This window comes from Chiloscyllium punctatum, chromosome 2 (genome assembly GCF_047496795.1).
Source record: "Chiloscyllium punctatum isolate Juve2018m chromosome 2, sChiPun1.3, whole genome shotgun sequence".
Classification (NCBI taxonomy): Eukaryota; Metazoa; Chordata; class Chondrichthyes; order Orectolobiformes; family Hemiscylliidae; genus Chiloscyllium; species Chiloscyllium punctatum.
In genome coordinates this window covers 155,515,646-155,542,731 of record NC_092740.1, presented here as the reverse complement: position 1 = coordinate 155,542,731, position 27,086 = coordinate 155,515,646, and the positions used below count along the sequence as shown (strand labels likewise).

Genomic DNA, 27,086 nt, shown 5'->3' with positions numbered 1-27,086 from the left:
GGGCACATCTCTGCCCTTGAGCATGCTAAGTAAAACCCCTGCTCTGAAGCATGACTAACATACAGCTACCAAGAAAGGAATAATTTCATCATTGCTGTTAGTGGCATCTCTTTGAGAGACAACAATCATGTGTGTGACAGTTCTCTGAAAGGCAAATTGTCCAAGGCAGGTAGCTGGGGTAAAAAAAAATCACTTTACGGGCTTGGGCACACTAACCGAATGGAAGACAGACACATCCCAAGGATAGCTTGTGTGCTGAGATATCCAGAAATCCAGTCAAACACACATTGGATGCTTGCAAGGATAATGTGAAGACCCTAAATGTTAAATTTTGCACCTGGGAAACAATAGCCAATAACAGAGGAAAATTACGACATTTAACCATGAGCTAGAATGCACCACCCTGAGGTAAAGGCGTTAACCCCAAAAACCACAATCCACAACAAGGTTAGGTGCATTAGTTCGAGGTAAAATGTAGAGTGATATGTTCAAGGAATGGGTCTGGGTGGGTTACTTTTTGGAGGATAGGTGTGGACTTGTTGGGCTGAAGGGCCTGTTTCCACACTGTAGGGATTCTATGATAACTACCTCCTATCTAAAACCTGCCTCTCATGAAGATTGGTCTCTTCAGTCATTTGCAAAAGTGCATCACATGAAACTAGCCCATCCACACTGAATGTGCTGGATATCTTAGGCAGAGGAAAGGCCGCTGATGGTGAGAGTTGTTAACACAATTTGTCATGAATGCTAAAAATCTCTTTCAAACGTCAACACTGTTTTGAAAAAATATCCAGCAGCAAATATGAATGATACTGTTTTAAAGACCTGCTGTTCTACTGATTTGAATATTTTAAAATATTTTAGATGATTTAAGATACTTTTTTTTAATGAAAGCAGTACAGGTTATCAGTATTTGGTGCTTTAGCTTGATTCATTGTGGTATCTCGCACCAGATGTGGCTTCAGCGATTGAACATTTTCTAATGCTTGCCCCACCGGGTTTACAGCATGAATATGTCATGGCTGACATTTCAGTGTTAAGGAAATAAATAAATTAAATGTCAAGAAGTCAGTCTTCGTTTTTGAGTGAGTAGTACCTTTATTGATGGAAATTTATTAAACAGATTGATGATGAGGCATATGCTGTCCTTTCTAAACCCAATTATCTATTTCATTCTTGTATCTGACATGGCAGGACAGGCGAAAGGTAAATAGAAAGGGAAAACCATACTGATGGAACAGAGACTTGACTATTATTCTAAGAAGCTAAAGATACAGTATGCACCTTTTGGATTGTAAAACATTTTTGGTTCAAATTATTGGATTAGTGAGAAATGTGTCTTTTATGTACTCTTACTGTACACATTCTGGTTTATCATTTGCTGTTTATGCTTCACATTTGAAATGTATCTGGTGAAATGGCTTGTTTTCTAAGTGCAAGGGTATTGGGCCAGAATTCACTCTGTGACAAATGAAGGTTCATTAACCTTTGTTTTCCATGAGCTTTTGCACTGTAAGTTACAGGTTAATTGTAGCACATTGCCCTTAAGAATTACAATTGTGCAGCTCCTTAATCAATTAAATTGAAAAGTGTTCATTAATAGTGCAGTAATATGAAACAAAGAGCTGAAGATCTGAAACAAAAACAGAAATTGGTGGAGAAACTCAGCAGGTCCAGCAGCATCTGTGGAGAGAAAACAGAGTTAACGTCTTCAGTGCCCTAAAGAAGTGTCACAGGACTCGAAACATTTACTCTGCTTTCTGTCCACAGAGACTGAGTTTCTCCAACAGTTTCCCATTTTTCTTTCATGAATAGCGCAGATTGAAGCAAACACTAAGTTAGAATGATAAATTCATTATCAAACCAGGCATCAAAAGCAAAATAGAGCTAGAAAGAGAGCTTGGATTAAGAGAGAGAAAGAAACATTACAGGAAAAGGAGCTAATTGGTAATTTCTAGAAAGCTGTTGAAATGATACTTCACACCGGAGTTAATTTTCATTGCCAGAGGGGTTTAGAAATAATTAAGATGCATAATGTTGTTACAAAGGTACTTAGATTGAAAAATACAATGTCCTAAGAGAGTTTTCCATGGTGAGTCTAGTTCATATTTACTCTGCAAATACAGACCTTCTAATGCTAATTCAGTGTACTTATTTGAGCAGCCAGATGGTGAGATGTCATTTTCATGAACTGCAAACAAAACAGTGCATCTCCAACAGAAAGGTCCAGGTTTTCATGTTTAATTACACTTTTCCCCTTTGCTTGAAGTTACTCTTTGATTGAATAAATAAATATTATTAGCTTCTCTTTTATTTAACCTCATTGAAAGTTGATCAAAAAATGTGCCTTTCACTTTGTTGAATAGCTGGCTTTGGAAAGAATGATGTGGTTTAGCAAAGCTTTCTGTATTGGTTTGATGGTGTTTCAGGAATTAAGGTGTTCTTTTTATTACAGACATCTGCAATGTTAATCAGCAGAACAAAGCTGGCTATACACCCATTATGCTCGCTGCTCTCGCTGCAGTGGAAAATGAAAAAGACATGAAAATTGTGGATGAATTGTTTAGTCAGGGAGATGTAAATGCCAAAGCCAGTCAGGTTTGTAACATCTCTTTTTTATATTGTGACAATTGTTTTAAGAAATCACTCTAACTTTTAATTTTACCTTTTCTATTCAACTTAAAACCCTACTTAATAGCCTGCCTCTTGTTTGCTATGTTTACATTATAGTTGTAGATTGTGATATGCAGCAATGTTGGCATTCCCAGTCTACTCTATTGGAGGCCAACAGCCCCATCCAGACCATTTGGAAGGCTGGTGGTCATCATACAATTGGAGCAACAGGGAAGCTCTGCAATAATTAATGTTTGTGGTATGCCTGAAAAGTTTAATGCATCTGACCATCAAAGACTTCCACTTCCATAGTTTCAAAGCTCAGTGGCAAGGCTTTGCTATAGACAGGAAGGATTCTTATTTTTTGCTACCATTGAGCTCCTTCATATTGTTGTTGGGTTAAGACTCTGAACTCCTGCAGTGAAGGCGCCTTCTCGCACTTATCAGGGCCATGAGTGACTTATGGCACTTGCTGAAGCTTTCGAATTGTGAGTTGCCCTAATTGTCCCTCAACTACAAAAAGTGGACCCGGGTAGGAATGCAGTGGGAAGCTGACCTGACGGACATCTTTCCAAATTTGCTCCTTCCCTGCTTCCACCCTTATTTCTCCCTCGCAGCTCCCTTTCTCACAAGCTTCTGTTACCATCAAATTTGGATGCATTACCAGTAGTCCATTTATCGAAGTCATTTAACATAGACTATAAATAGCTGATGCCGTACTGGTCCTTGTGACGCTCTATTCATAATTGTCTGCTAAAGATTAACATAACTATTCTGACTCTTTTTCTAGATGCAATCCTATATCCATGCTAACACTTTATCACCAACCCCATGAAATCTTATCTCATGCATCAACTGTTCACATGGCACCTTAATGAATGTTTTTGTAAAAATTCAAATATACTGTATCCAATGATTTTCCTTATGTCTATCATGCAGGTTACACTCTGAAAGAATGTAGTCAATTTGTTGTAAACCCACGCTGCTTTATCTAATCATTCTATAATTATCCTGTTAATAATCGTTTCTATAATTATCCTGATGACTGGTGTCGAGCTGACTGGCCTTGGTTCACTGTTTCCTGCCCCTGTTCTTTCTTGTTGTCATTTTACATTGGCTACTTTCCAATCCACTGAGACCATTTAAGAATCTAGCAAATGTTTGACGATCACAACCAGCACATCCACTCTCTCTGCAACCACCTCTTTTCAAGCACTAACCTGGAGCTTGTAGGGCCCATTAGGGTTTAGGTTAACTTAGGGTAAATTAACTAATCTCACTAATCTTTTTCTTGCTTATTCTGATTTGCTTTAGTTGATTTTTGGGACAACACTGTCGTGTTTAAAATGATCTGTCAGAGCAGTTGTAAGGCAGCTATTTCCTCTTTGAAGAATCCAAAGCAAGGAGATCTTAAAATTAGAGTTTTTCGCATTCAGGAATGAAATCAGGAAGCACTTCTTCTTAACAAGACTAGTGAAAATTTACATTTCTCGCTCTCTTCCATCCACCATGCATTAACATGAGATCATTGAAATTTCCACATTGAGATCAACAAATATTTATTACTTATAAATGTTAAGAGTTATGCATCAAAGGTTGGTAAGTTAGATTCGAGATACAGATAAGCTCTGGTCCAATTGACTGGCTGACCAGGCTTCAATGAGTGAGTGACTTGTGTTCTATCTACTTTATATATGGTCCATTGGAAAGAAGACTTGGTTTTATAGTGTTTTTTTTAAATTTAGCTTTCTCTTGAAATATATTTATCTTCCTTTATTGAAATGCATCACACTGACTGACTGTTTACTTTTCTCAGTCTCCTCCAGACTGTGAAACATTTGGCTCCACATAATTCCCCAGCAGTGCTCTAATTAAAGATGAAAATCACATTGATTGACCATGCCATGTTGAAGTGTGTTGAAACTCGAGTCCTCTGTTAAATTTCTGTAGTGTTTTGCATTTTCTGGCGTAGAGTTGCTTTCTTGCAGTGCATAACTCAGCCAGTTGTATCAGCAGTAAGTTTCCCTGGTTTTGTTTCTTATGGTTTAGGCTGGTCAGACAGCGCTGATGCTTGCAGTGAGTCACGGGCGGATGGACATGGTGAAAGCCCTTCTCCTCTGTGGAGCTGATGTCAATATTCAGGATGATGAGGGCTCCACAGCACTGATGTGTGCGAGTGAGCACGGCCACGTGGAGATAGTTAAACTGCTGTTGGCCCAACCTGGATGTGATTCCACTTTAGCTGACAGTGTAAGTTGCTATTTGATTATTTTACTGCAGGATGTCTGTGTTTGTCTTGTTTAAATTGTTTACTATCTATACATGTATGGACCATCTTTCCTCTCTGGATCAAGACACAGTTTATCTGATTGCTATGTGTGATTGCACAGCATAAATTGACTTGATGATATTTGTACATCAGATTGATCAACTACTTCACAACCAGTCACTGATTAATATTGGAAACAGGTGGAATTGTGGGACATCAGATTACTTTTTTTGTCATCAATGATTGCTACATGGAGAGGAAAAGCAATAGACAATAGACAATAGATGCAGGAGTAGGCCATTCTGCCCTTCGAGCCTGCACCGCCATTCAATATGATCATGGCTGATCATTCCTAATCAGTATCCTGTTCCAGCCTTATCTCCATACCCCTTGACTCCACTATCTTTAAGAGCTCTATCCAATTCTTTCTTAAAAGAATCCAGAGACTGGGCCTCCACTGCCCTCTGGGGCAGAGCATTCCACACAGCCACCACTCTCTGGGTGAAGTAGTTTCTCCTCATCAATTAATAAAGATCAGCACTTTCAATTCATTTTTAATCCCACAGCCTGCACGGAAACCACATTAATCTCCCACACCCCCACACCTCCATCCCCTCAATATTATCAAGTGCATTCACAACAGTAGTATCTGCGGGGTTTATTTACTTTATGAATCAGTCTTTCAGTGAACCAAGCTTAAAAATGTGTTGCTGGAAAAGCGCAGCAGGTCAGGCAGCATCAAAGGAGAAGGAGAATCGACGTTTCGGGAAGGGCTTATGCCCGAAACGTCGATTCTCCTTCTCCTTTGATGCTGCCTGACCTGCTGCGCTTTTCCAGCAACACATTTTTAAGCTCTGATCTCCAGCGTCTGCAGTCCTCACTTTCTCCTTTCTGTGAACCAAATCAGAGTTGTGAAGAACAATATTTCAGTATTTTATACGAGGCATTCATGATATATTTGTGTTGAATTAGAAGGTTTGAGGCGTAACCTTGAATTAGTAAATCAACAGTTACATTTATCCAGAATCAAAGTACTGTGGACACTGGAAGTCCAACATAAAAATAGCTGGCATATGCAGCTAGTCTGATGGTAACTGTGGAGAGTGGAACCGAATTAATGATTCAAGCCAATGATGTTTCATCAGAAATTTGTGTTGATTAGCAAAATATTGCTGAGATATAGTTCAGGTGATACAGCTGACCTTTGAACCAGTGCATAAGATTCTCACATTGGACTACTATCCTATGACTGGAAAGTGTCCTTTTGGACTTCAGGTAAGATGACGGTTAGGCTAGGTTGTGATGAGGCTAGGTTGGCTGTCACTGGCTAAGCTTTCACAAAGAACAATCAGGAGTGAGATACTGGAAAGCTTTCCTTACCAATGAAAATTGTGCAAGGTATTGCTGATTTTGGTTTGAGGGAGAAATTTGAGGCTAATTGTAAATTACAGCAAAGTTACTTGGATACATTCTGAAAATCGACAGTTTTTTAAATGTAAAGTCTACAAAAATATCTTTTTAGCAGAATTGAAAAATGCAACAGATATTGGTTACTAACAAGTTTACAATCTTGAAGGAAAATGCTTTGAAATCTATTGATTTAAAAATTGTGTTCGACTGTTCCCTAGCTACTTTGAGCATCTGTATAAGTTATAGAACATAGAACATTACAGCACTGTACAGGCCCTACGGCCCTTGATGTTGCACCGACCTGTGAAACCAATCATCCATATGTTTATCCGATGACTATTTAAATGCCCTTAATGTTGGTGAGTTCACTACTATTGCAGGCAGTACGTTCCACACCCTTACTACGCGGAGTAAAGAAACTACTTCTGACATCTGTCCTATATCTATCACCCCTCAATTTAAAGCTGTGTCCCCTCATGCTAGCCATCACCATCCAAGGAAAAAGGCTCTCACTATCCACCCTATCTAATCCTCTGATCATCTTGTATGTTTCTATTAAGCCGCCTCTCAACCTCCTTCTCTCTAATGAAAACAGTCTCTAGTACCTCAGCCTTTCCTCATAAGACCTTCCCTCCATACCAGGCAACATCCTGGTAAATCCCCTCTGCACAATGCTTCTCCAGAATTCCTGTATTGCATGTTCTTCAGCTTGTCATGAAAAGGACTGGTTAAATGGAGCTTCAGAATATCAATTAAATCCATATTTACTAAGATTAGCAACAATTTTTACACTTCATAAAATATGCATGAATGAGGAACATGCTCATAAGGTAGACTATTCATTTTATTTAAATTGATCTATCAAGAGCAATCTTAAATTTGTTACATCTGTTGCAAAATTTTTGCTTTTTCCTCGAGACTATTCCAAAAGCTGCTGATTAGTTTTTATTATTTATCTATTTGCCCTATTTCTGTTAGTTATTTTACGGTAGTATTTTGGGTGATCTTCATTTCTATACCATTTATGACTTTGTGTCTTGCCTCTCAGATGCTTCCATTCCTGGCTGATAGATCAAAGGTATTACACTAAATTATGTTTCAAAATCAAATTGTACTAAATGTTCCTATATTCTATACTTTATAAAGAATTTGTATTATAAACATAATCTCTTTGAAAACTCAAATAACTAACATCAATCAGCTATGAGGAATGTATTTTTTGTATCTAATTCAATGTTTCACAGCCAGTCTAAACTTAAACTTAATTTCCTGTCAAGGGATAGCATTACCCCTTTTCTTTGCTGAGATCAGGTCCCATTAAATACTTAATAACAGATCGGTGGAATTCACCGGAAAAAGAGTGGTTTACAATTTTTTCATCACTTTTTGATTTGTGATTTTTGCGCTGTTCTGGGACAGCTACTTTACACCGCTCTGTCATAAGAATATAGTTAGTATAATCAGAGATTATATCAAGTGCACAGCACTGGTTTGGTTTTATGTTCACTCACAGGGCACAACTATAGAACATAGAATATTACAGTGCAGTACAGACCCTTTGGCCTTCGATGTTGCACCGACCTGTGGAACCAATCTGAAGCCGATCTAACCTACACTATTCCATTTTCATCCATATGTTTATCCAATAACCATTTAAATGCCCTTAAAGTTGGCGAGTCTACTACTATTGCAATTCTTGACAAAGTCAATTCATAAATGTCATTTCTGTCATATGGAACTCAGGATTAATTGTTTTATTGTCACATATCAAAGTACAATGAAAAGTTTTGTTTACGAGCAGTACAGGCAGATCATAGTAAGTAAGAGATGTACAGATCAGAGGCTGTAAATAGACTTAGACAGAGGCATACAGGTTACATTGCACTGGGTGCATGCTAAGCAAGATCAACATTAGCAAAATAAACATTATTTTAAGCTAGAGAGCCCATTCAGCAATCTAATAACAGCAGGAAAGAAGCTGTTCCTGAACCTGCTGGTGCTTGTGTTCAGGCTTCTGTATCTTCTGCCTGATGGAAGAGGTTGGAGGAGATCATTACCAGGGTGGGAAGGGTCTTTGTTGGCAGCCTTTCTGCAGCAGTGAGCCATGTCGATTGAAAGGTTGGCTTCCATGATGGTCTGGGCTGTGCGCACAAGCTTCTGTAGTTTCTTACGGTCCTAGATAGAGCAGTTACCGCACCCGGACATTATGCTTTTTGTGGTACATCTGTAAATGTTGGTGAGGGTCCGTATGGGCATGCCAAACGTCCTAAGCTGCCTGAGGAAGAAGAGGCATTGTTGTGCCTTCTTGACCTTCGTACCTATGTGGGAAGTCCAGGACAGGTTCTCGGTTATTGTCACTCCAAGAAACTTGATGCTGTCCACCTGCTCAACTTCAATTCCATTGAAGTAGATGGGAGCGTGTTCTCCATCTTCCTTTCTGAAGTTAATGGTAAAGTTCTTTAGTTTTTGCAGACGTTGAGAGCGAGTTTGTTCTCATTGTACTATGTCACCAAGCCCTCTATCTCCATTCTGTAGTTTGACTTGTTGTTAAATATCCCTCCTACTATGGTGGTGTCATCAGTGAACTTGCAGATGCTGTTTGTTTGGAATTTAGCAATGCAGTCATGGGTGTACAGGGAGTACAGTAGGGGACTGAGGACACATCATTGGAGGGCTCCAACATTGAGTGTCTATTTTCACTGATTACGGTCTGTGGGTCAGGAAACTGGGCAGAGGGCGGAGCCAAGACCTAGGTCTGGGAATTTTGAGATCAATCTGCAAGTGATAATGGTGTTGAAAGTGGAGCTGCAGTCAACGAGCAGGTGTGTGACATTGATCTCCCTGTTGTCCAGATGTTCCAGGGATGAGTGCAGGGCGAGGGACATGGCATCTGCTGTTTTACATTGGTCAGCAAATTGTGGGGGATTGAGGCAGGCTGAGAAACTGGAGTTGATGTGGGCCATGACCAGCATCTCAAAGCACTTCATGATGATTGATGTCAGAGTCACTGAGCGGTAGCCATTAAGGCTCGTTTCTTAGGTATGGGGATGATGGTGGCCTTCTTGAAGCAGGTGGGGAGTTTGGCTTGAAGGAGGTAGAGCTTGAAGATGTCTGTGAATACCTCCGCCAGCTGGTCCAGGCTGGGTCTGAGCGCACGGCTGGAGACATCATCCGGGCCAGTCGCTTTCCATGGATTGATTCCAAGGAAGACCGTTCTGATGTTGTTTGATATCTTACCATCTGTTTTAGGAAATCTGTCTTTCATCATATGCACACATGAGATTTCAGTCGTGTAAATAACTGTTTACAGTGAGTGTTTTTGGAAATATTAAAGTCATTGTGGTTTGTTAGACATTTGGGCCATTTTCACTTTTCAACCAACAGCCCAGCTATTGAATATGCAGCTGTCAACTGCTCGGATATGGGTAACAAATACTTACATTGATGGAAAGCTGTTGTCTGTATTTGTGAAGCAAATTTGAGACAATTAAAGAACTAGCATCTAAGATGTTAAATCAGCGTCTTTCACCCCCACCAAAAAAGATTATTTCTGATTTGTTCCTTAGTGGATGATCTACCCATATTTCCATGTAGTTTGGTTTTACTAGTCAAAACACTACTGTAATGCAAATAAAATGCATTTTAATAATACAATAGATTTACTGGTATTTGTCAAGGATTGCTTTTAAAATAAAAGTAGAGTTGATTTTTTTAATGTATATAAGGGTATGTCCATTTTGGATTCATTATGTAATTGAACACAATTCCTCCTTTCATTCAGGATGGTAGTACAGCTTTGTCTATTGCTCTAGAAGCTGGTCATAAAGATATCGGAGTCTTGCTGTATGCTCATGTCAACTTTTCTAAAGCTCAGTCACCGGTAAGTACTATCTTTCTTTTAAATTAATAATATGATTACATCTAGGCTTAAATGACACATACACTTCATGTAAAAAAAAGATGCTGCACTTTGTATAATGTCACAGTAAAACACTTGGTTAGTTACGTTGCCTTGGTTTTACAGCAGCCTAATTTAGTTAAACTTTTTCTTCCCTTTTTTGAACTCCAGCCGTACTGAAGGACAATGTTACTTGGTATATGAACAGCTTAGCCTAACCAATGCTATTTATTCCATTTGCCCAGTGATGGGAGTGCCTGAGGTTGATGCTTTCTTTAACAGGACAGTCAGGCTAGAACCTTCAATCTGGAAAGTTCTGTGTATGACTCTGTCATCGTCAGTTGGAGTTTCACCTTGTTACAGAGTGCAACTTCATCAATAAGTTTATTACAGATAATTCTAGGCAGATCAATGCATTTTACAGAGTAAATTCTTCATCTAATGCTGTACTTAATAGCAAATGACTAAAAGCTAGATAACTTAAATAGCTAAATAACTTAATTAACAAAATGGGAGTAAAATATCCAAGTATTCTATTAGCACAGGGTTGAATGGAATTTGTATGTGTATTCAAATATTTCCAAAATTGATTCAAGCATTGAGCACAAGAATGGCTGTATTAGATATTACTGCAAAGCTACAGTTAGTTTAACTAATCACAGAATTGTTACGGTACAGAAGGAGGCCATTCAGCCCACTGTGTTAGTACTAACTGTTCAAGCCAGTATCATTCCCTCATGCCAGTCCCATGCTTTTTCCTCCTATCTCTGCATAATTGTTCAGGACATATTTTTCATTGAAAACGCGATAAAGTCTAAATTTGTAAATCTGTGTATTTGTTTTTTAGGGTACACCCAGGCTCGGAAGGAAAACCTCTCCAAGTCCAACAAGACGAAGCAAATTTGATTGATCCTACCTGCCATTGACTCAGTCCTTTCTATTAAGCTGCTATGTAACCTTGTTAATATTGACAGACACTGAATGTAAATGTGTGCCTGAGCTCACCAGCATAACCTTTTTTTAGCAATAGTACAAAAGAGGTAGCTCTGCCAATCTACTGACCAGCAACTAAACTGGAAAGTGTTGTGGAGGCTGGCATTATAAAGTCTTCATTATACACTCAGCTTGACTATCGCCTCATCCTGTGCTGCTGTTGCAAGCTTTTTTTTTTGTCTCTGTTTTAAATATTGTCTTATCCCCCTGCGTTAGACTACAGTGAACACTGCAAGGAATTATTTAGCTTTCTCCTTTTCATGCATCCACTATTAGTTGTAATCTATATTTTGTCTGTAAAAACGTTCATTAAAACAAGTGTCATGATATTAATGGCATTATTTTAAATCTCTACATTGTATTTATAATATTTGAAATTATACAATTGAGTTGGTAACGTGAAAATTTAAAGTGTTGTGAGGGATGGCCCTTGTTTAGCTTTCCCTTAACTGCAGAAAGATATGGAACTTTTTTATATATCAAACAAAATCATTTGTACCTGTTCAAAATTGAGTCATACAGTATTTTCAAACTATTTTATACATACCCAAATAAAGATGAATTTACATGAAGAATAGCTTTTTAATTCTTTTTAGAAATTGTTTACATCACTGTATCTAATTTGGTTTTAGTGACATTTGAGGTATTATTTGTATATCAACCTGTCTTTCAATTAAAGCCTGTACATGGTTTTCTGTGCATATTTATAAAGACTGCAATCTTGTCACCTTTAAAGTTGTCACGTGTGTATTTAAAAGTTTGAAGTGCCTTAGATCCTTGCCATATTTTCAGAATAAAAGCGACATGATGCTAATTCTCTTGTTTGCTTCGTTTATTAATGCCATTTTAAAATTCCTATTAGAATCTGTTTCAATGGCCTGGAGTTTTGTGCTGTTCATTAGACAGAATTAGAGAGGGAGGACTGAGCAATTCCCCATTGGCTAAAAGGCTCATTCAGATTTGTCTACAGTAGCATAGAGACTGTTTTCAGCAACATCTGTTGCATGTAATTCTGGCTTGATATCAATAACAATGCATCCCACATCCCAATGCCTATGTTCACAGCAAAACTGATTTTCTTTTTAATTCATTCGTGGGATGTGGGTGTCACTGGACATTGATCGCCCATCCCTAATTGCCCAGAGGGCAGTTAAGTGACAACCATATTGCTATGGTGTGGAGTCACATGGAGGCCAGACCAAGTAAGGATGGCAATTTCCTTCCCAAATGGACATTAGTGAACCAGATGGGTTTTTTCTGACAATTGACAATGATCATCATTAGACTCTTAATCCCAGACATTTATTGAATTCAAATTCTATCATCTGCTATGGTGGGATTTGATCCTAGAACCCAGAACATTACCAAGATCTCTGGAGTAGCAGTCTCGTGATAATACCACTAGGCCATTACCGCCCCTCAGTTGTTAAATTGCTTGAGAAATGTTATCAAACATTATCTAAGTTTAATGCCATTGGCCTGAATTTTGATCTGCAGGAGCCATAGATGGGGCTTTAGGAATGGGTGAGAGTTAAAAACTGATGAAATTAACATTGCATCCAGAAGTGTTAACATTTCTATTTTACTGCAGTACAAACTGCTGTGTGCAATCAAGCCCGGTGGGAAAGACAGATAGCTACTAAATGTGTTAAATGAAGAGATAGCAACATGATATTGCTCATTTTAGCTTCGTGGGTTTCCTCTGCATCTTGGAGCTTCCCAGTGAAAGCAAAGTGCAATCACAGTGAGCTATTCAGTGGAATATGCCTCTGAGTGTTCAAAACTGCTTTCTTTACCACATAAGAAAATTTTTTTTCTTAGTGCTTGTGGTGAGAATTACTTTGATGCCAGGCAAACAGGAAATGTCAGAATGTAAGTGACCATTATGCTCAGTCATTTTTTTCCCAGTTACTGCTAACATCAACTTAAATGAGGAAGTATTATAAGCCAGGCATCCTTCTAATTCTTAATGCAGCTTGAAGGTCCTTCTCTCTGAATCATGATCCAAACATATCAAACTCTGCTGATCCCCAGAGCCCCCTCTGCTGGCATTTGCTGAGATGCATTACGTTATTTCCCATGCCAAGAGAGAAGCTGCAAGCTTTGATTCCCTTGCCTAATATCTACCTACTGTTGCTTTAGAAATATTCAATGATTGCACATCCCCAGCCTTCTGTCGCAGAGAGTTTCATCTCCCGGAGAGAAAATCATTCTCCTCATGTCTGAGCCACCCCTCTTATTGAGCCATGGACCCTACTTCAAGCAGCAGTCTCACTAATAGCATCCAGTCTGGCTGCCCCATTGGGGGAGGGGGGGGGGGTGGATTGTGGGTGGTGGTGGGCAGGGATGGGGTTGGTGGGTCGGATGGGCAACTTGGGGGGGGGGGGGTGGGGGGTGGGGTGGTGGTAGCGGGGTTGAGGGACGCCAGACAGGGGGACGGGGGGCTCGATCAGGGTGTGCTGCTGCCTAGTCTCCTAAACAGGGAGTGGACTTAGCAAGTTCTTGCTGTGTCAATCCCAAAGAACTGATTGAGCCGGGAATTGGGAGGTGGTGGTGACAGGGATGCAGGAGGCTTCAGCAATGCTGCAGGTCCCTTACTCACAAGTGTGTGTGTGTGTGTCAGCTCAGAAACAAACCCTGAGACAGAGCAGGAGCAAGGCCGGCAAAGTGAGGAAAAAGTTAATTAGAAAACTCAGGGCCCCAGAGGAGAGGCATTGAATCAATTAACTGAACAATCAATTATTCAAATGAAATAGTGCCCACCCACCTCATTCAGATAATTGAAGTTCCTCTGTAGTAGTAATCTCCATTTGACCAGATATTCCTTTCTATCCTTCACAAAATGAGTAAGTTTTCATTTTTCCCCACCCTATATTCCATCTGCCAGATTTTCACTCACTCATTCACCCTGTTTATATCCATCTATATCCTCTTTATTTCCTCTTCATGGAGTCATACAGCACAGAAACAGACCCTTCAGCCCAACTTATCGATGCTGACCAGGTTTCCTTAACTGAATTGGTCCCATTTGTGTGCATAAACCTTCCTTTTCCATTTTCCCAGCCAAATGTCTTTTAAATGTTTAATTGTACTCACCACATGCTTTCTTCCCTACCTTTGTGTCATCTGCAAATTTAGCTACAATACCTGCACTGCCCTTATTTAAATCGTTGATGTACTTCATCCAAAGCTGTGGCCCCAGCACAGATGCCTTTGAGACTTAACTCATCACATTCAAACAAATCGGCATTGATTCAGTGTGCCGAATAACTTAATTTTGTGGTGCTCTATTCTATGATTCTATATGTCATTATATTTGTCCTATAAACCTATTTCTTATGTTATTGTGATGCTTCATAATGAAGCGTTTAAAGTGTCTGATTCCTGATCAGGAGAAGGATGGGGAATCTGAACAAGCTCAGTGATGTCAGGCAGTGAAGGAGAATAATGTCCAAGAAAGCATGTTCCCTAACCACCGTCTTATCTCAATAGATCTCTCCCAAGTTTTACCAGTGACCACTCTTGCCACCTTGTGCCCATTTGAAGAAATAATTCTTTAGTTCTCAATACATGAATCATGCCTGAACATTAGTTTTCACTCACATTAAGATTCATATCATTTACAGAACAAAAAATGTTATTTGGACATACTTGACAAAATAATAAAAAGCACAATCTAACTATGACCTTGTAGTTTGCCTTCAATTTAATAATGTAACACGTAAGGAGTTGTCTTTACCTCTTTAATTTATAGACTATATTAATATTTGGGACACATTAAAAACACATAATTAATTTGTTTCCATGGAAGGTCTGTTATTTTGTTTGACTTTTAGATCTGTACTCAGATTTTTACCAACTTGCTAAATGCGTGCAGTGCAAAATACACAATGTAGAAATATTAAGCTCTTAACATCACTGTGGGATACTCGTGGCTGAAGGTTTAATACATTAATCTAAATCCATTCCTTGCTCAGGTCTTTGTTTCTGCCAGAATAGCAAAGAGAAAAATTTCAGGCAAATACTATTTGTCTTCTTTGTATTTAACTATGCAAATTTTGGCCTAAGCATTATCTGGACAAACAAGCAGATAAAGCACATCCAGAAGCCCTAGCCACTCTCCCCTATGTCAAAGACATCTTGGAAATGACTGCCAGACTACTCAGACCCCTTGGCATAAATGGTAGCCCACAAACCCACCAACACACTAAAACAGCAGCTAATGAACTTGCAAGACCCTATACAGACAATGATCAAAACTAACATCATTTACAAAATACCGTGCAAGGACTGTAACAAACACTACATTGGACAAACAGGCAGAAAACTAGCCACCAGGATACATGAACACCAACTAGCCACAAAAAGACACGACCCTCTCTCACTAGTATCCTCACATACAGATGAGGAAGGACATCACTTTGACTGGGACAATACATCCATCCTGTTCCAGGACAAGCCAAACAAAGACATGCACGAGAATTTCTAGAAACATGGCATTCCAACCAGAACTCTATCAACAAACACAGAGTTAGACCCCATCTACCACCTCCTGAGAAAAGGAACAGGAAGTGACTTCACCAAAGGAAAGGACATTCACCAACCCAAAGAAACCCAAACATATAAGTAGAAAGCAGGAAGTTTCAACATTGCTTTGCATAAAGTCCACTGAAGATGTTACCTAGCAAAGTAACAAAATTTCTGGAAATGAACCTTTCAACTCAGTGACCAAACCTACATCCAAAACCTCAACCTGAGCTACAAATCTTCTCAAACATCGCTAAGAGCCATGGGCGTAATATGCTAACACTGGCTCAAAAATGGGAAACGAATGCTAACCATTATCTATTTCACTAATGATCACATCTCCCCTCTTCTCTTTCACTGTCTTTGCTCAGTTGAGTGACTAGTTAGATGCAGCTATACTTGTTGGTTGACTTGTCTGAATCTCTATTAAGAAGCTCAGGAAATCTCTGATATAATTCAACCAACCAATTAGCACTTTGAAGTCAGAAGGATTTGCAGTCCACTCCAAAAACTTGGTGTCATGATCTAGACTGACAATCCTTATTAAGAGAAGCTTAATGAGAATTTAAAACTTGGCTTAAACTGTTACTGCATATTAATGTTTACTATAACATTTTAATTTATTTTTCAACCCCACCAAAAGTTTCCTTTTCTGAATTTTGAGATGAAATGTTAGTGCAATAGAAAGATGCATGTAACTATTTTAAAAACCTCATATATGTAAGTAAAAGCTCCCAATAATATAAGCAGACCATCGGGCTGCTCTCTCATGAGAGGGCATAAAAGAGATGGCTGCTGGTGGTTTGATCTGAGGGTCAGCATTCTTTAGGTGAGGGGGAAGGTTGAGAAGGCGAGTTCTTCATGCTAACCTCAGCTGGTGCAGGAATTGACCCCCCATTGTCAGCATCACTCTACATTGGAAACCAACTAAAGGGGAACCTCGATTATCCGAACGTGATGGGTGAGCACTATTTCGTTCAGATAATCAATTATTCGGTTAATTGATCAAATGCCTTTCCTCTGGGGCTCGGAGTTTTTAAAGTCTGCTCTTCATTCAGGTGACTGCAGCAGCACACAGCACGCAAGGCTACGCCCTCCCCCTGCCTCTGACACCGTTCCCCGCCCCCAACCCTGTCCAACACCACCTCACATCCAATCCCGTCCAACACCATCCCACACCCCCCCAACCCCGTCCAACACCATCCCACGCCCACCCCTCCAACACTGCCCCCCACACACCCCACCGACCCACACCAACGCCCCCGACCCCGTCCGACACCGCCCCACGCCCACCTCCCGACCCCGCCCCATGCCCACCCCCCCGACCCCCTGACCCCATCTGACACCGCCCTGCACCCAACCCCATCCGACACCATCCCATGCCCCACACACACCCCCCCGACCCTGTCCGACACCACCCCACACACACACACACACACACACACACACACCCCCGACCAAATCCGACACCGCCCCACGCCCACCCCTCCCGACCCCGGCGGACACCGCCCCACGCCCACCCCTCCCGACCCCGTCCCACGCCCACCCCTACCCCTCCCCGACCACGTCGGACACCGCCCCACTCCCACCCCCCCGACCCCGTCCGACACCGCCCCACTCCCACCCCCCGACCCCATCCGACACCATTCCACGCCCACCCCTCCAACACCACCCCACACACACACACACCCCCGACCAAATCCGACACCACCCCACACCAACGCCCCCGACCCCGTCCGACACCGCCCCACGCCCACCCCCCCCGACCTCGTCCGACACCGCCCCACGCCCACACCCCGACCAACACTGCCTCACACCCACTTCCTCGACTCCGTCCGACACCATCACACGCCCACCCCCAACGACTCCATCCGACACTGCCCCACACCCAACCCCCCGATCCCATCCGACACCGTCCCGTGCCCGCCCCCCCAACCCCGTCCAACACCAGCCCACACCCACCCCCACATCCCCAACCCTGTACACACCCACCTCTGCACCACGCCCTCTCCCTACCCCATCTGACACCGCCCCACGCCCGCCCCCCAACCCTGTACACACCTGCCCCTCGACCCCGTCCGACACCACCCCACGCCACCCCCCGACCCCGTCTGACACCATCACATGCCTGCCACCCCAACCCCATATAGACCCGCCCCCTCTCTGGGGCAGCTGGACTGGCCACCAACAAGACTGCTGCACACACCCACACAACCACACACCCACAAAACTTTTTACTGCAACATTTTGACAGGTTCTACCTTTGTCCTGTACAGGACAATGTTGGCAAGATTATCTGGAGAAGGGGTAATTAGGATACACCCCTGTGTAGAACTCCAGGGAATGTGTGAGGAGAGAGAGAGAGAGAGAGAGAGAGAGAGAGAGAGAGAGGTCAGTCATTTGGAGACGGTGCCTGCTTAATCACTGTAAACAAAACACGCGATCACTGCTGGAAACACGTCTTTGATGTAATGTTTCAATCCGGACCTAGAGATCTCCTTCAGATAATCCAATTTTCGGATAATTGGTATTCGGATAATCGAGGTTCCTCTGTAACTCACCCTCATTTTATGAATACATTTGGGAAACATAATTTTCTGTTTGGATTTACAGCATTGTTAATGACCCACATTTACTGCAGATCATCTGTTGAGTCTTTAGGTAAGACTACAGTCCAATTGGAACAATGATTGCCAGTTATTTTTGTGGTATCGTAGATCATTGTTTGCTGATGCAGGCATTACTGCTGCAAGTTCCTGTCAGCAATCGTGCTTTTCAGTTGAAATCATAAAGCATAGTTCTTCAGATTTCCATTACCCAGTGTGGAGAGAGAGTAACAAGCGTGTCACTCTGAGCCAAGTACTTTACTCTCCCAGGCTCTGGGTTTCTGAACCCCTGCCCCAGCTCCAGCACACCCTGACCCCTGGCCCAGTCTGTTTTCTGGTGCTTGCTGTTCCCCAGCCCTCACAGCTTTCCACCTCTCACTTCACTCAGCTGCTCCTAACCTTCACTATTCCTCCTTTGGAGATGTATGCCATCTTTGAAATATAACAAGTTTATAATAATATATATTTGATTTGCCTTCCAGATGAGATGCTAAAACAAAGTCCTGTCTGCTGCTTCATGTTGTATGCAGCCAAATCTTATAGCACTGTTTTACAAAGCTGCATGTTAGAGTTAAAGCCAATATTTCTCCTTCATTCAGCAATGTGATTATCACGCCATTATTGCATTTGTGACCTTGCTGTATTTAAATTTACTCCTGTGTTTCCTACATTACGATAGCACTTTATAAATGCTTCATTGGATATAATGCACTTTTGAATATCCTAAAGTTGCCCAGTCACTTTTGAATGGGGTTTTGTTCTCGAAATTGCTGTGATCAGGAAACTATTTTGGCACAATTTCCCTCTATGCAGAATTTCAGAAACAGGGCAAACAACTATGTGCATCTTTAGTGAAGAATTCTTTTGAGTCTTGCAGGGCCTGAACCAGGAAGCGTCAGTTAAAATTATTTATTCAATGCCAACTCTAGCACAGAAAGTAAAATTTAAAGAGAAAGAAAAACTTAATATGTACTTAAATATTTTTACTTTTGGAAATCTCCAACATTCTTAGAATCCAAACAAATATATTTCCACACTTCAGGTTAGTTTTCTACGCCAGAGGGAATGTTTCGAAGTAATTTGAGCAATTGTGCCATTATGAACTTACAGCAGAATAGACGAGCCTGAAATTGCTCTCAAACAAAAGCAGAAATTGCGAGAAAAGCTCACCAGGTCCAGCAGCATCTTTGGAGAGAAAGCAGAGTAAATGTTTCAGTTCCAGTGACCCTTCTTCAGAACCGGAGTTTGTTTCTGATTTCCAGTGTCCACAGTTCTCTGTTCATTTTTGTTTAGTCCCTAAATTGTTCTGTGGCGTTTAGTGGGTAAATATCAGATAAGGACAACAACTTCATATTGTCTGAGGTGTTTTAATATTGAGTTTCTCATTGCAATATTATTGGACTGAAACATCTGGAGAAGCAGCAAGTAAGTCAGAGAGCAAAATTTGCAAATGCGACACATTTGTTCTAAAAAAGATACAAAGATAATCCCAACGACTACAGATCATAAGACCAGAACAAATAGGAACAGGAATCAACTTTTCAGCCCCTTGAGCCTGCTCTATCATTCAGTAGGATCATGGCTGATCCAACATTCCTCACATCTACTTTTCAGTATTTTCCCTGTCACCCTTGATACACCAACTGATCCAGAATTTGTCTCAGCCTTAAAGATAGACAAGGACTCTGCCCTCACAGCTCACTGTGTCAAGGAATTCCAAAACCTTTTATCCCTCCAAAAGAAGAAATTCCTCCTCATCTTAGTCTTAAGTTGGTGGCCCTGTTTTCTGAGACATGAACTCTCTGGTCATGAACTCTCCCACGAGGTGAATCATCCTCTCAGCATTGACCCTGTCAAGCTCCTAAAGATATGTTTCAATGAGATCTCCTCTCACTCATCCAAACTTCAGACCAGTTAGTTTAGCTTTGATGGTGAGAAAGCATTTAGAAATGATAATCTAGGATAAAATTAGCAGTCACTTGCACTCATTTGAAAGCCAGCATGAATTGTTTAAACCAATTCATATTTCATTAACTTGATTCAGCTTTTTGATAAAGTAATCAACAGGTAGTTGGTTTGATATACATTAACTTCGAAAGTTGAAACTTATGGAATAAATGAGACAATGGTAGCATGGATACTAAGGTGAGTGAGTAACAGTAGAGCAAATTAGCAAATGGCTATTAATGGGAATGGTCAGAGTATTGAGTACAGGAGTTGGGAGGTCATGTTGCGGCTGTACAGGACATTGGTTCGGCCACTATTGGAATATTGCGTGCAGTTCTGGTCTCCTTCCTTTCGGAAAGATGTTGTCAAACTTGAAAGGGTTCAGAAAAGATTTACAAGGATATTGCCAGGGTTGGAGGATCTGAGCTACAGGGAGAGGCTGAACAGTCTAGGGCTGTTTTCCTTGGAGCGTCGGAGGCCGAGGGGTGACCTTATAGAGGTTTACAAAATTATGAGGGGCATGGATAGGATAACTGGACAAAGTCTTTTCCCTAGGATCAGGGAGTCCAGAACTAGAGGGCATAGGGTGAGAGGGGAAAGATATAAAAGAGACCTAAGGGGCAACCTTTTCACGCAGAGGGTGGTACGTGTATGGAATGAGCTGTCAGAGGATGTGGTGGAGGCTGGTACAATTGTAACATTTAAGAAGCATTTGGATGGGTATATGAATAGGAAGGGTTTGGAGGGATATGGGTCGGGTGCTGGCAGGTGGGACTAGATTTGGGTTGGGATATCTGGTCAGCATGGACAGGTTGGACCGAAGGGTCTGTTTCCATGCTGTACATCTCTATGACTCTACGACTCTATGAGTGCTATTTGGTGAGCAGAGGAGCTGGGATCCCTGGTTTACTTTATATAAAACTAATGACCCACACTTGAGCACAATTTCAAAACTTGCAGATGATATAAAATTTGTTAATATTATTAAGCAGGGAGGATAGTGACATACTTCCAAGAGACAGACTCTTAATAGATTACATTTAATGCAGAGATGTCCAAAGTGATATACTTTGGTAGGCAAAAATCAGGATGGGCACTATGAACTAAAGGATACTGTTATAAAGTGGATGCATGAACAGAAGGATCTGGGTCTATGTGTGCCTGAACAATTGAAGTGGAGGTGCTGGTGTTGGACTAGGTGGACAAAGTCAGAAGTCACATGACACCAGATTATAGTCCAGTGGGTTTATTTGACATTGCAAACTTCCAAAACACTGCCCCTTCATCAGGTGAAGTTGGACTATAACCTGGTGTCGTGTGACCTCTGATTTTAAATAAGTGAAGGTGGTAGACACGTCAAAGAAATAATGTATAGGAGAATCATGAGACTTAAATGGAGATGTGTACAGTACTAATGTGCACAGAGGTTATAATGAATTGTTATTTTAAAACCAGGGTTCGGCTTCATTAGGAATATTGTGTATAATTCTGACCACCACACTTTAGGAAGGATGTGATGACATTAGAGAGGGTGCAGGAAAGGTATATGCAGAAAGAGCACATCGTTACTTCTGTATTCAATTCCCACAGAATATACCGATGTAACCTTCAGGATTATTTACTGGACCTGCAGACTAACCAATTACAATTCTTGCACCAAGATACCAGATCCATCTGCATTTTTGAGCTCCGCATTCTCATTATTTAGTTTATGTTTTTTATTTCCTTTTTTTTCCTTCATGCCAAAATGGAGAACTGCAAATTTTCCCACATGATTTGTGGGATCTTTGCCCATTATTTAACTTAACTACATTCCTTGAACATCAGATTGTCCTCTGAACAGATTCAAAGCAGTTTCAGTCATGCCTTTCAATTGGATAAACCCTGAAGACAAAAATATGTCACACAGTTATGTGCAATGGACAGAGGAATGAGAGTGACTTAGCTGTTTTTGCAAAGAGCTGACACAGGCCTGACTGTCAACTAGCCTCCTTCATTGTTTTAAAGGTAAAAACAATGACTGCAGATGCTGAAAATCAAATACTGGATTCGTGGTGCTGGAAGAGCCCAGCAGTTCAGGCAGCATCCAACGAGCAGCGAAATCAACGTTTCGGGCAAAAGCCCTGATGAAGGGCTTTTGCCCGAAACGTTGATTTCGCTGCTCGTTGGATGCTGCCTGAACTGCTGTGCTCTTCCAGCACCACGAATCCAGTATCCTTCATTGTTTTGACCGTTTCCTGAAAATCCTGGATTCTCTGCTGTAACTGTGCATCTACACAGCTCAGAAGCTGCTGGCCAATTTACACTTCAATAACAGTGAAACGGATTTCCTCACCATTATTCTGACTGCAAATTCCAGGCCATTTTTTTGAGTGTTGAACTCCCTGATATTTCTTTGTGTGATTTTAAACAGCTACAGTATTGTCCTCTGGTTTCAGTTTATGTTAATTGCTCATTTGTACCCGAGGCTATAGAAAAGCCTGGGCGTGGGGGCACTATACAGTAGAGTTTTTAAGGGCTGTAACAGAATCTGATTATTTAAAAGTGAATGTGATTTCCAAGAGTAGGTCACAATATAAATCCACCCAGAAAGCTGAAATCAGTGTTTTATACTTCAGTAGGTAACATTGTTTTAGAATCTGTTGAAGCCAATCTGTACTAATACCATTATTTACCAGTGAATAATTCGCTGCTGAATATAAATTTGATCAATGAAAAAAAAGTTTGAGACAGGTTCTTAAATACTGGGCAGTTTACCTCGAATGCAGTGATGGAACGCTCAAGGTATCAAAATGCAACACAGAATGGGTACATAGTGACATCTAGCGAAATTTTCAGGCATTTTTATAAACTTCACAAAATGTTGCCAACTGATGGCTTCTAAAAATGCATAGTAGATATTTTAATCATCATTATTAATATTCACATTAGCCATCCAAGTGAGAGAGCTCATTCTTACAAGATTAGTTAGAATAAACAAAGGAAGATATTATCAGTTCCAAATTGGAAATGAACGATAGTTTTATTGTTAAAAATCACACAACACCAGGTTATAGTCCAACAGGTTTAATTGGAAGCACACTAGCTTTCGGAGCAAAGCTCCTTCATCAGGTGATTGTCATCAGGTGATAACTTCATCAGCAGAGTTAAAAATCACACACCAGGTTATAGTCCAACATGTTTAATTGGAATCACTAGCTTTCAGAGCGCTGCTAGGAAGGAGCTGCGCTTCAAAAGCTAGTGTTTCCAATTAAACCTGTTGGACTATAACCTGGTGTGTGTGACTTTTAACTTTGTACACCCCAGTCCTACACCGGCATCTCCAAATCATGACCTTTATCAGCAGAGAGAGCAATGTTTAGTCAAAGTCAGAAGTCACATGACACCAGGTTATAGTCCAACAGATTTATTTCAAATCACAAGCTTTTTGAGCAAAGTGTTTTACCTGTCAAAGGATCAGTGCTGTGAAAGCTGTGATTTTAAATAAACCTGTTGGGCTATGACCTTGTGTCATATGAGTTCTGGCCTTGTCCACCCAAATCCAACACCGGCATCTCTATATAATGTTTAGTCAGGTATCAATATGAATATAACAGGTTCTTTAATTGGGATGTTTCTTGGAATTTAAGGAATTAATTTAAACTGCAATTGATGAACGATTAAATAGTTATTTGTTAAATCTGAAACTGCAGTTAATGTAGCTCAGTTAACGTAGCTCAGTGTTGGTTTGTTCCAACAGAACTGAATTATGTCACCAGATTTCTCTTTGTCTAGAAGACTCAGCCATCCCTCTTTGCAGATCTTCATTTGTTTCATTTTGTATTTTGACCAAGATATCTGAGCCCAGTGAAACTAAAACGCATCCTAATTGAACGCTGAAACAGTTTTGAGGGATTGATTGGCCTACTTCTGTCCATTTCCTTCTGACTTCCATAATCTGACTGCTTGGTCCACAAAATTAAGTCTGACTGCTTCTGCTAATGAAAGTTATTGTCCTGGAGTTTTCTCAGACAACTATAAAACAAAAACAAGTATAAATCTTTTGCTAATTGCAACGTTCGATTTGAGAGTCATTCTCTAAGACAGTGATTCCCATAAGGACCCCATTATAATGCCTCAGTCCTCATGTGTCCCTCATGTGCCCAGATGAAAATGTAAAATTGTGGGGTGCAGGAAAAGTGAAGAGTTGTTGAAAAAGGCAAGAGACAGTGTTGGTGGTGTTACAGCCAGGCGACGAAGGGGAAATCAACTTCCCTCTTTTTAATCCCTTCTAAGTCAGTCACAACAAACACTTTTATTTCTTTTTAATATGTAGCCATCACAATTTAATGAAAATATAATTCACTAGGAAGCTAGATTTACCAGGGTTTCCTTGCATAAAAGGAGAGAAATTTTATTTCCTACTGAAAACATAAACAAAACATGATCTCTGATACACACAAGCACAGGTGATAATTTTTAAGAATAGGTGTCTGGGTTTGATAGGAAAATAAAGGCCACCCAATTAAAACTCCTTTATCCTTAAGGTGTTGGACTGTTAATGTGAAACCACAGTTATTGAGTGGTTGACCTTTATCTTCAATCATTACAGATTCTGTAATTCTCGAGTTGTCAGTGAATGGTTCTGTTCCAATTTTTCTTTCACCTGGCATTTCTGAATTAATGAGACCACTGTTGTTATTTTAGTTTTATGTTTATTCCTTTCAAAAGAAACTATTTTAGTCTTTGAAAGGTCTCAGATGAAGAAAAAATCACTCCAATACAATCAGGAACCTCATGGTCTGGCATAGCCCCTATTCCACAACTACCAGAAAGCCAGAGGATAAGTTCTGATTGAATGAAGAGTGGAAATGGACATGGCGGGTGTAGTATGAGGCACAGGGGTATACCTGAGAATGAGGTGTTAACTTGGTGAAGCCCTAACACAGGACTACTTCCAGTGCCAAACATCACAAACAGTGAATGATGGACGGGGCTAAGTGATTCCATAACCAATGGGTTATTCTAAGCTCTGTAGTATTGCCTTATAAAACCAAGTCAAAGGAGCGGAAGGCCATTCAGCCCATTGAGTCTGCTCCACCATTCAATGAGATCATGGCTGATCTGATAATCCTCACCTCCATTTTCCCTATAACCTTTGATTCCCTTACTGATTAAGGATCTGTTTATCTCAACCTAGAATACACTTCATGAGCTATTCTCAACAGCTGTCTTTGGTAAAGAATTCCACAGATTCATTATCTTCCAAGACAAGAAATTCCTGTTCATCTCAATCTTAAATGGGCAATCCCTGATTCTGAATCATACCCTCTGGTCCTAGACTCTCCCACAAGCAGAAACAACCTCTTTGCATTATCCTGTCAGGTCAGGCTTCCTAAGAGTCTTAAATGCAAACAGAAATTGCTGGAGAAACTTAGCAGGTCCAGCGGCATCTGTGGACAGAAAGTAGAGTTAATGTTTCATTACCCTTCTTCAGTTCTGACAGATGCTGCCAGAAAGCCTGAGTTTCTCCAGCAATTTCTGTTTTGGTTTCAGATTTACCACATCTGCAGTTCTTTGTTTAATTGTATTCTCAATTATCGTCCATGTTCCAATAAAGTCTCATCTCACTTTTCCAAACTCCAATGAATAAAAGCCTAACCTACCCAAGCAGTTTTCATAAAACAGGTCCCTCCAACCTAGAGGACCTTTTGTGGATTGACCCCAGTGCCAGTAAATATTCTATTGGATAAAGGGACCAAAACCATTCACAGGATTCCAGTCGTCTGACCAGTGCCTTGTATAGTTTTAGCAAAACCTCCCTGTTTTTATGTTCCATTCCCTTTGAAATAAAGGCCAACATTCCATTTGCCTTCCCTATTACTGACTGAACTTTGGGGCTAGCTTTTTAAAATTCATGGATGAGAACTCCCAAATTCCTGTGTGCTGCAGCTTTCTGATTTCTCCAATAACATTTAGCTCTTCTATTCTTCCAGCTAAAGTGTATGACCTCACATTTTCCCACATTATATCCTTCTGCTAAGTTTTCACCCATTCTGTCCAGCTGTCTATATCCCTCCATAGATCTCTGAGGCATCCTCACTATTTGGCTTCCCATCTGTTTTTATGATACTCATAAACGTGACTATAATACATTCATCCATGCCTTTAATATATAGTATAAACAATTGTGGCCCCAGCACTGATCCCTCTGGCACTCTGCTAGTTACAAGAGGTCATCCTCAAAATGCCCCCTTTATCCCAACTCTCTACCTTCCATTCGTTAACCAACACCCTATCATATGAATACACTACCTCCAATATGTAGCCTTATATGTAGTATTGTACCAAATGCTATTTTTGAAATTTTGACATATTACATCCATTGGTTCCCCATTTATCTATTTCTGTGTGTTACCTCCTCAAAAAGTTGAACTAGTCCTGGCAGGATTTCTTTCATGAAGACATGTTCATTCTGCTTCATTATCTGATGTCATTCTAAATGCTCTGTAATTACATGCTTTATGACACAGGAAATGACATCACCAACCCAAAGAAACCCAACCATATTAATAGAAAGCAGGAATTTTCAGCATTGCTTTGCATGAGGCCCACTGAAGATGTTACCTAGTAGGGTAACGAAACATCTGGAAATGAACCTTTCAGCTCAGCGAGCAAACCTACATCCAAAACCTCAACCTGAGTTACAAAACTTCTCCAAACTCACTACATGCTTTATAATGGCGTCTAACATCTTCTCAATGACAGATATCATGAACATCCACCAAGATTCATGGTGGATAATTAAACAACTCACTGGAGAAGGGGGCTCCACAAATATCCG

At 40.7% G+C, this 27,086-nt stretch overlaps 1 protein-coding gene across 9 annotated transcripts in view; it reads left to right on the top strand.

Annotated features, from left to right (window-relative positions):
- The window catches only part of kank1a (KN motif and ankyrin repeat domains 1a), a 260,651-nt gene extending 248,654 nt beyond the window's left edge, over positions 1-11,997 (top strand). For all 9 annotated transcript variants that reach the window (XM_072590828.1, XM_072590818.1, XM_072590809.1 and 6 more), the window contains 4 exons: positions 2,456-2,598; positions 4,663-4,863; positions 10,074-10,172; positions 11,038-11,997. In XM_072590828.1, coding sequence (XP_072446929.1) covers positions 2,456-2,598; positions 4,663-4,863; positions 10,074-10,172; positions 11,038-11,100 — 506 coding nt within the window. In that variant the 3' untranslated portion in view covers positions 11,101-11,997. The remainder of the gene's footprint in view (positions 1-2,455; positions 2,599-4,662; positions 4,864-10,073; positions 10,173-11,037) is intronic.
- Positions 11,998-27,086: the final 15,089 nt, after the last annotated feature.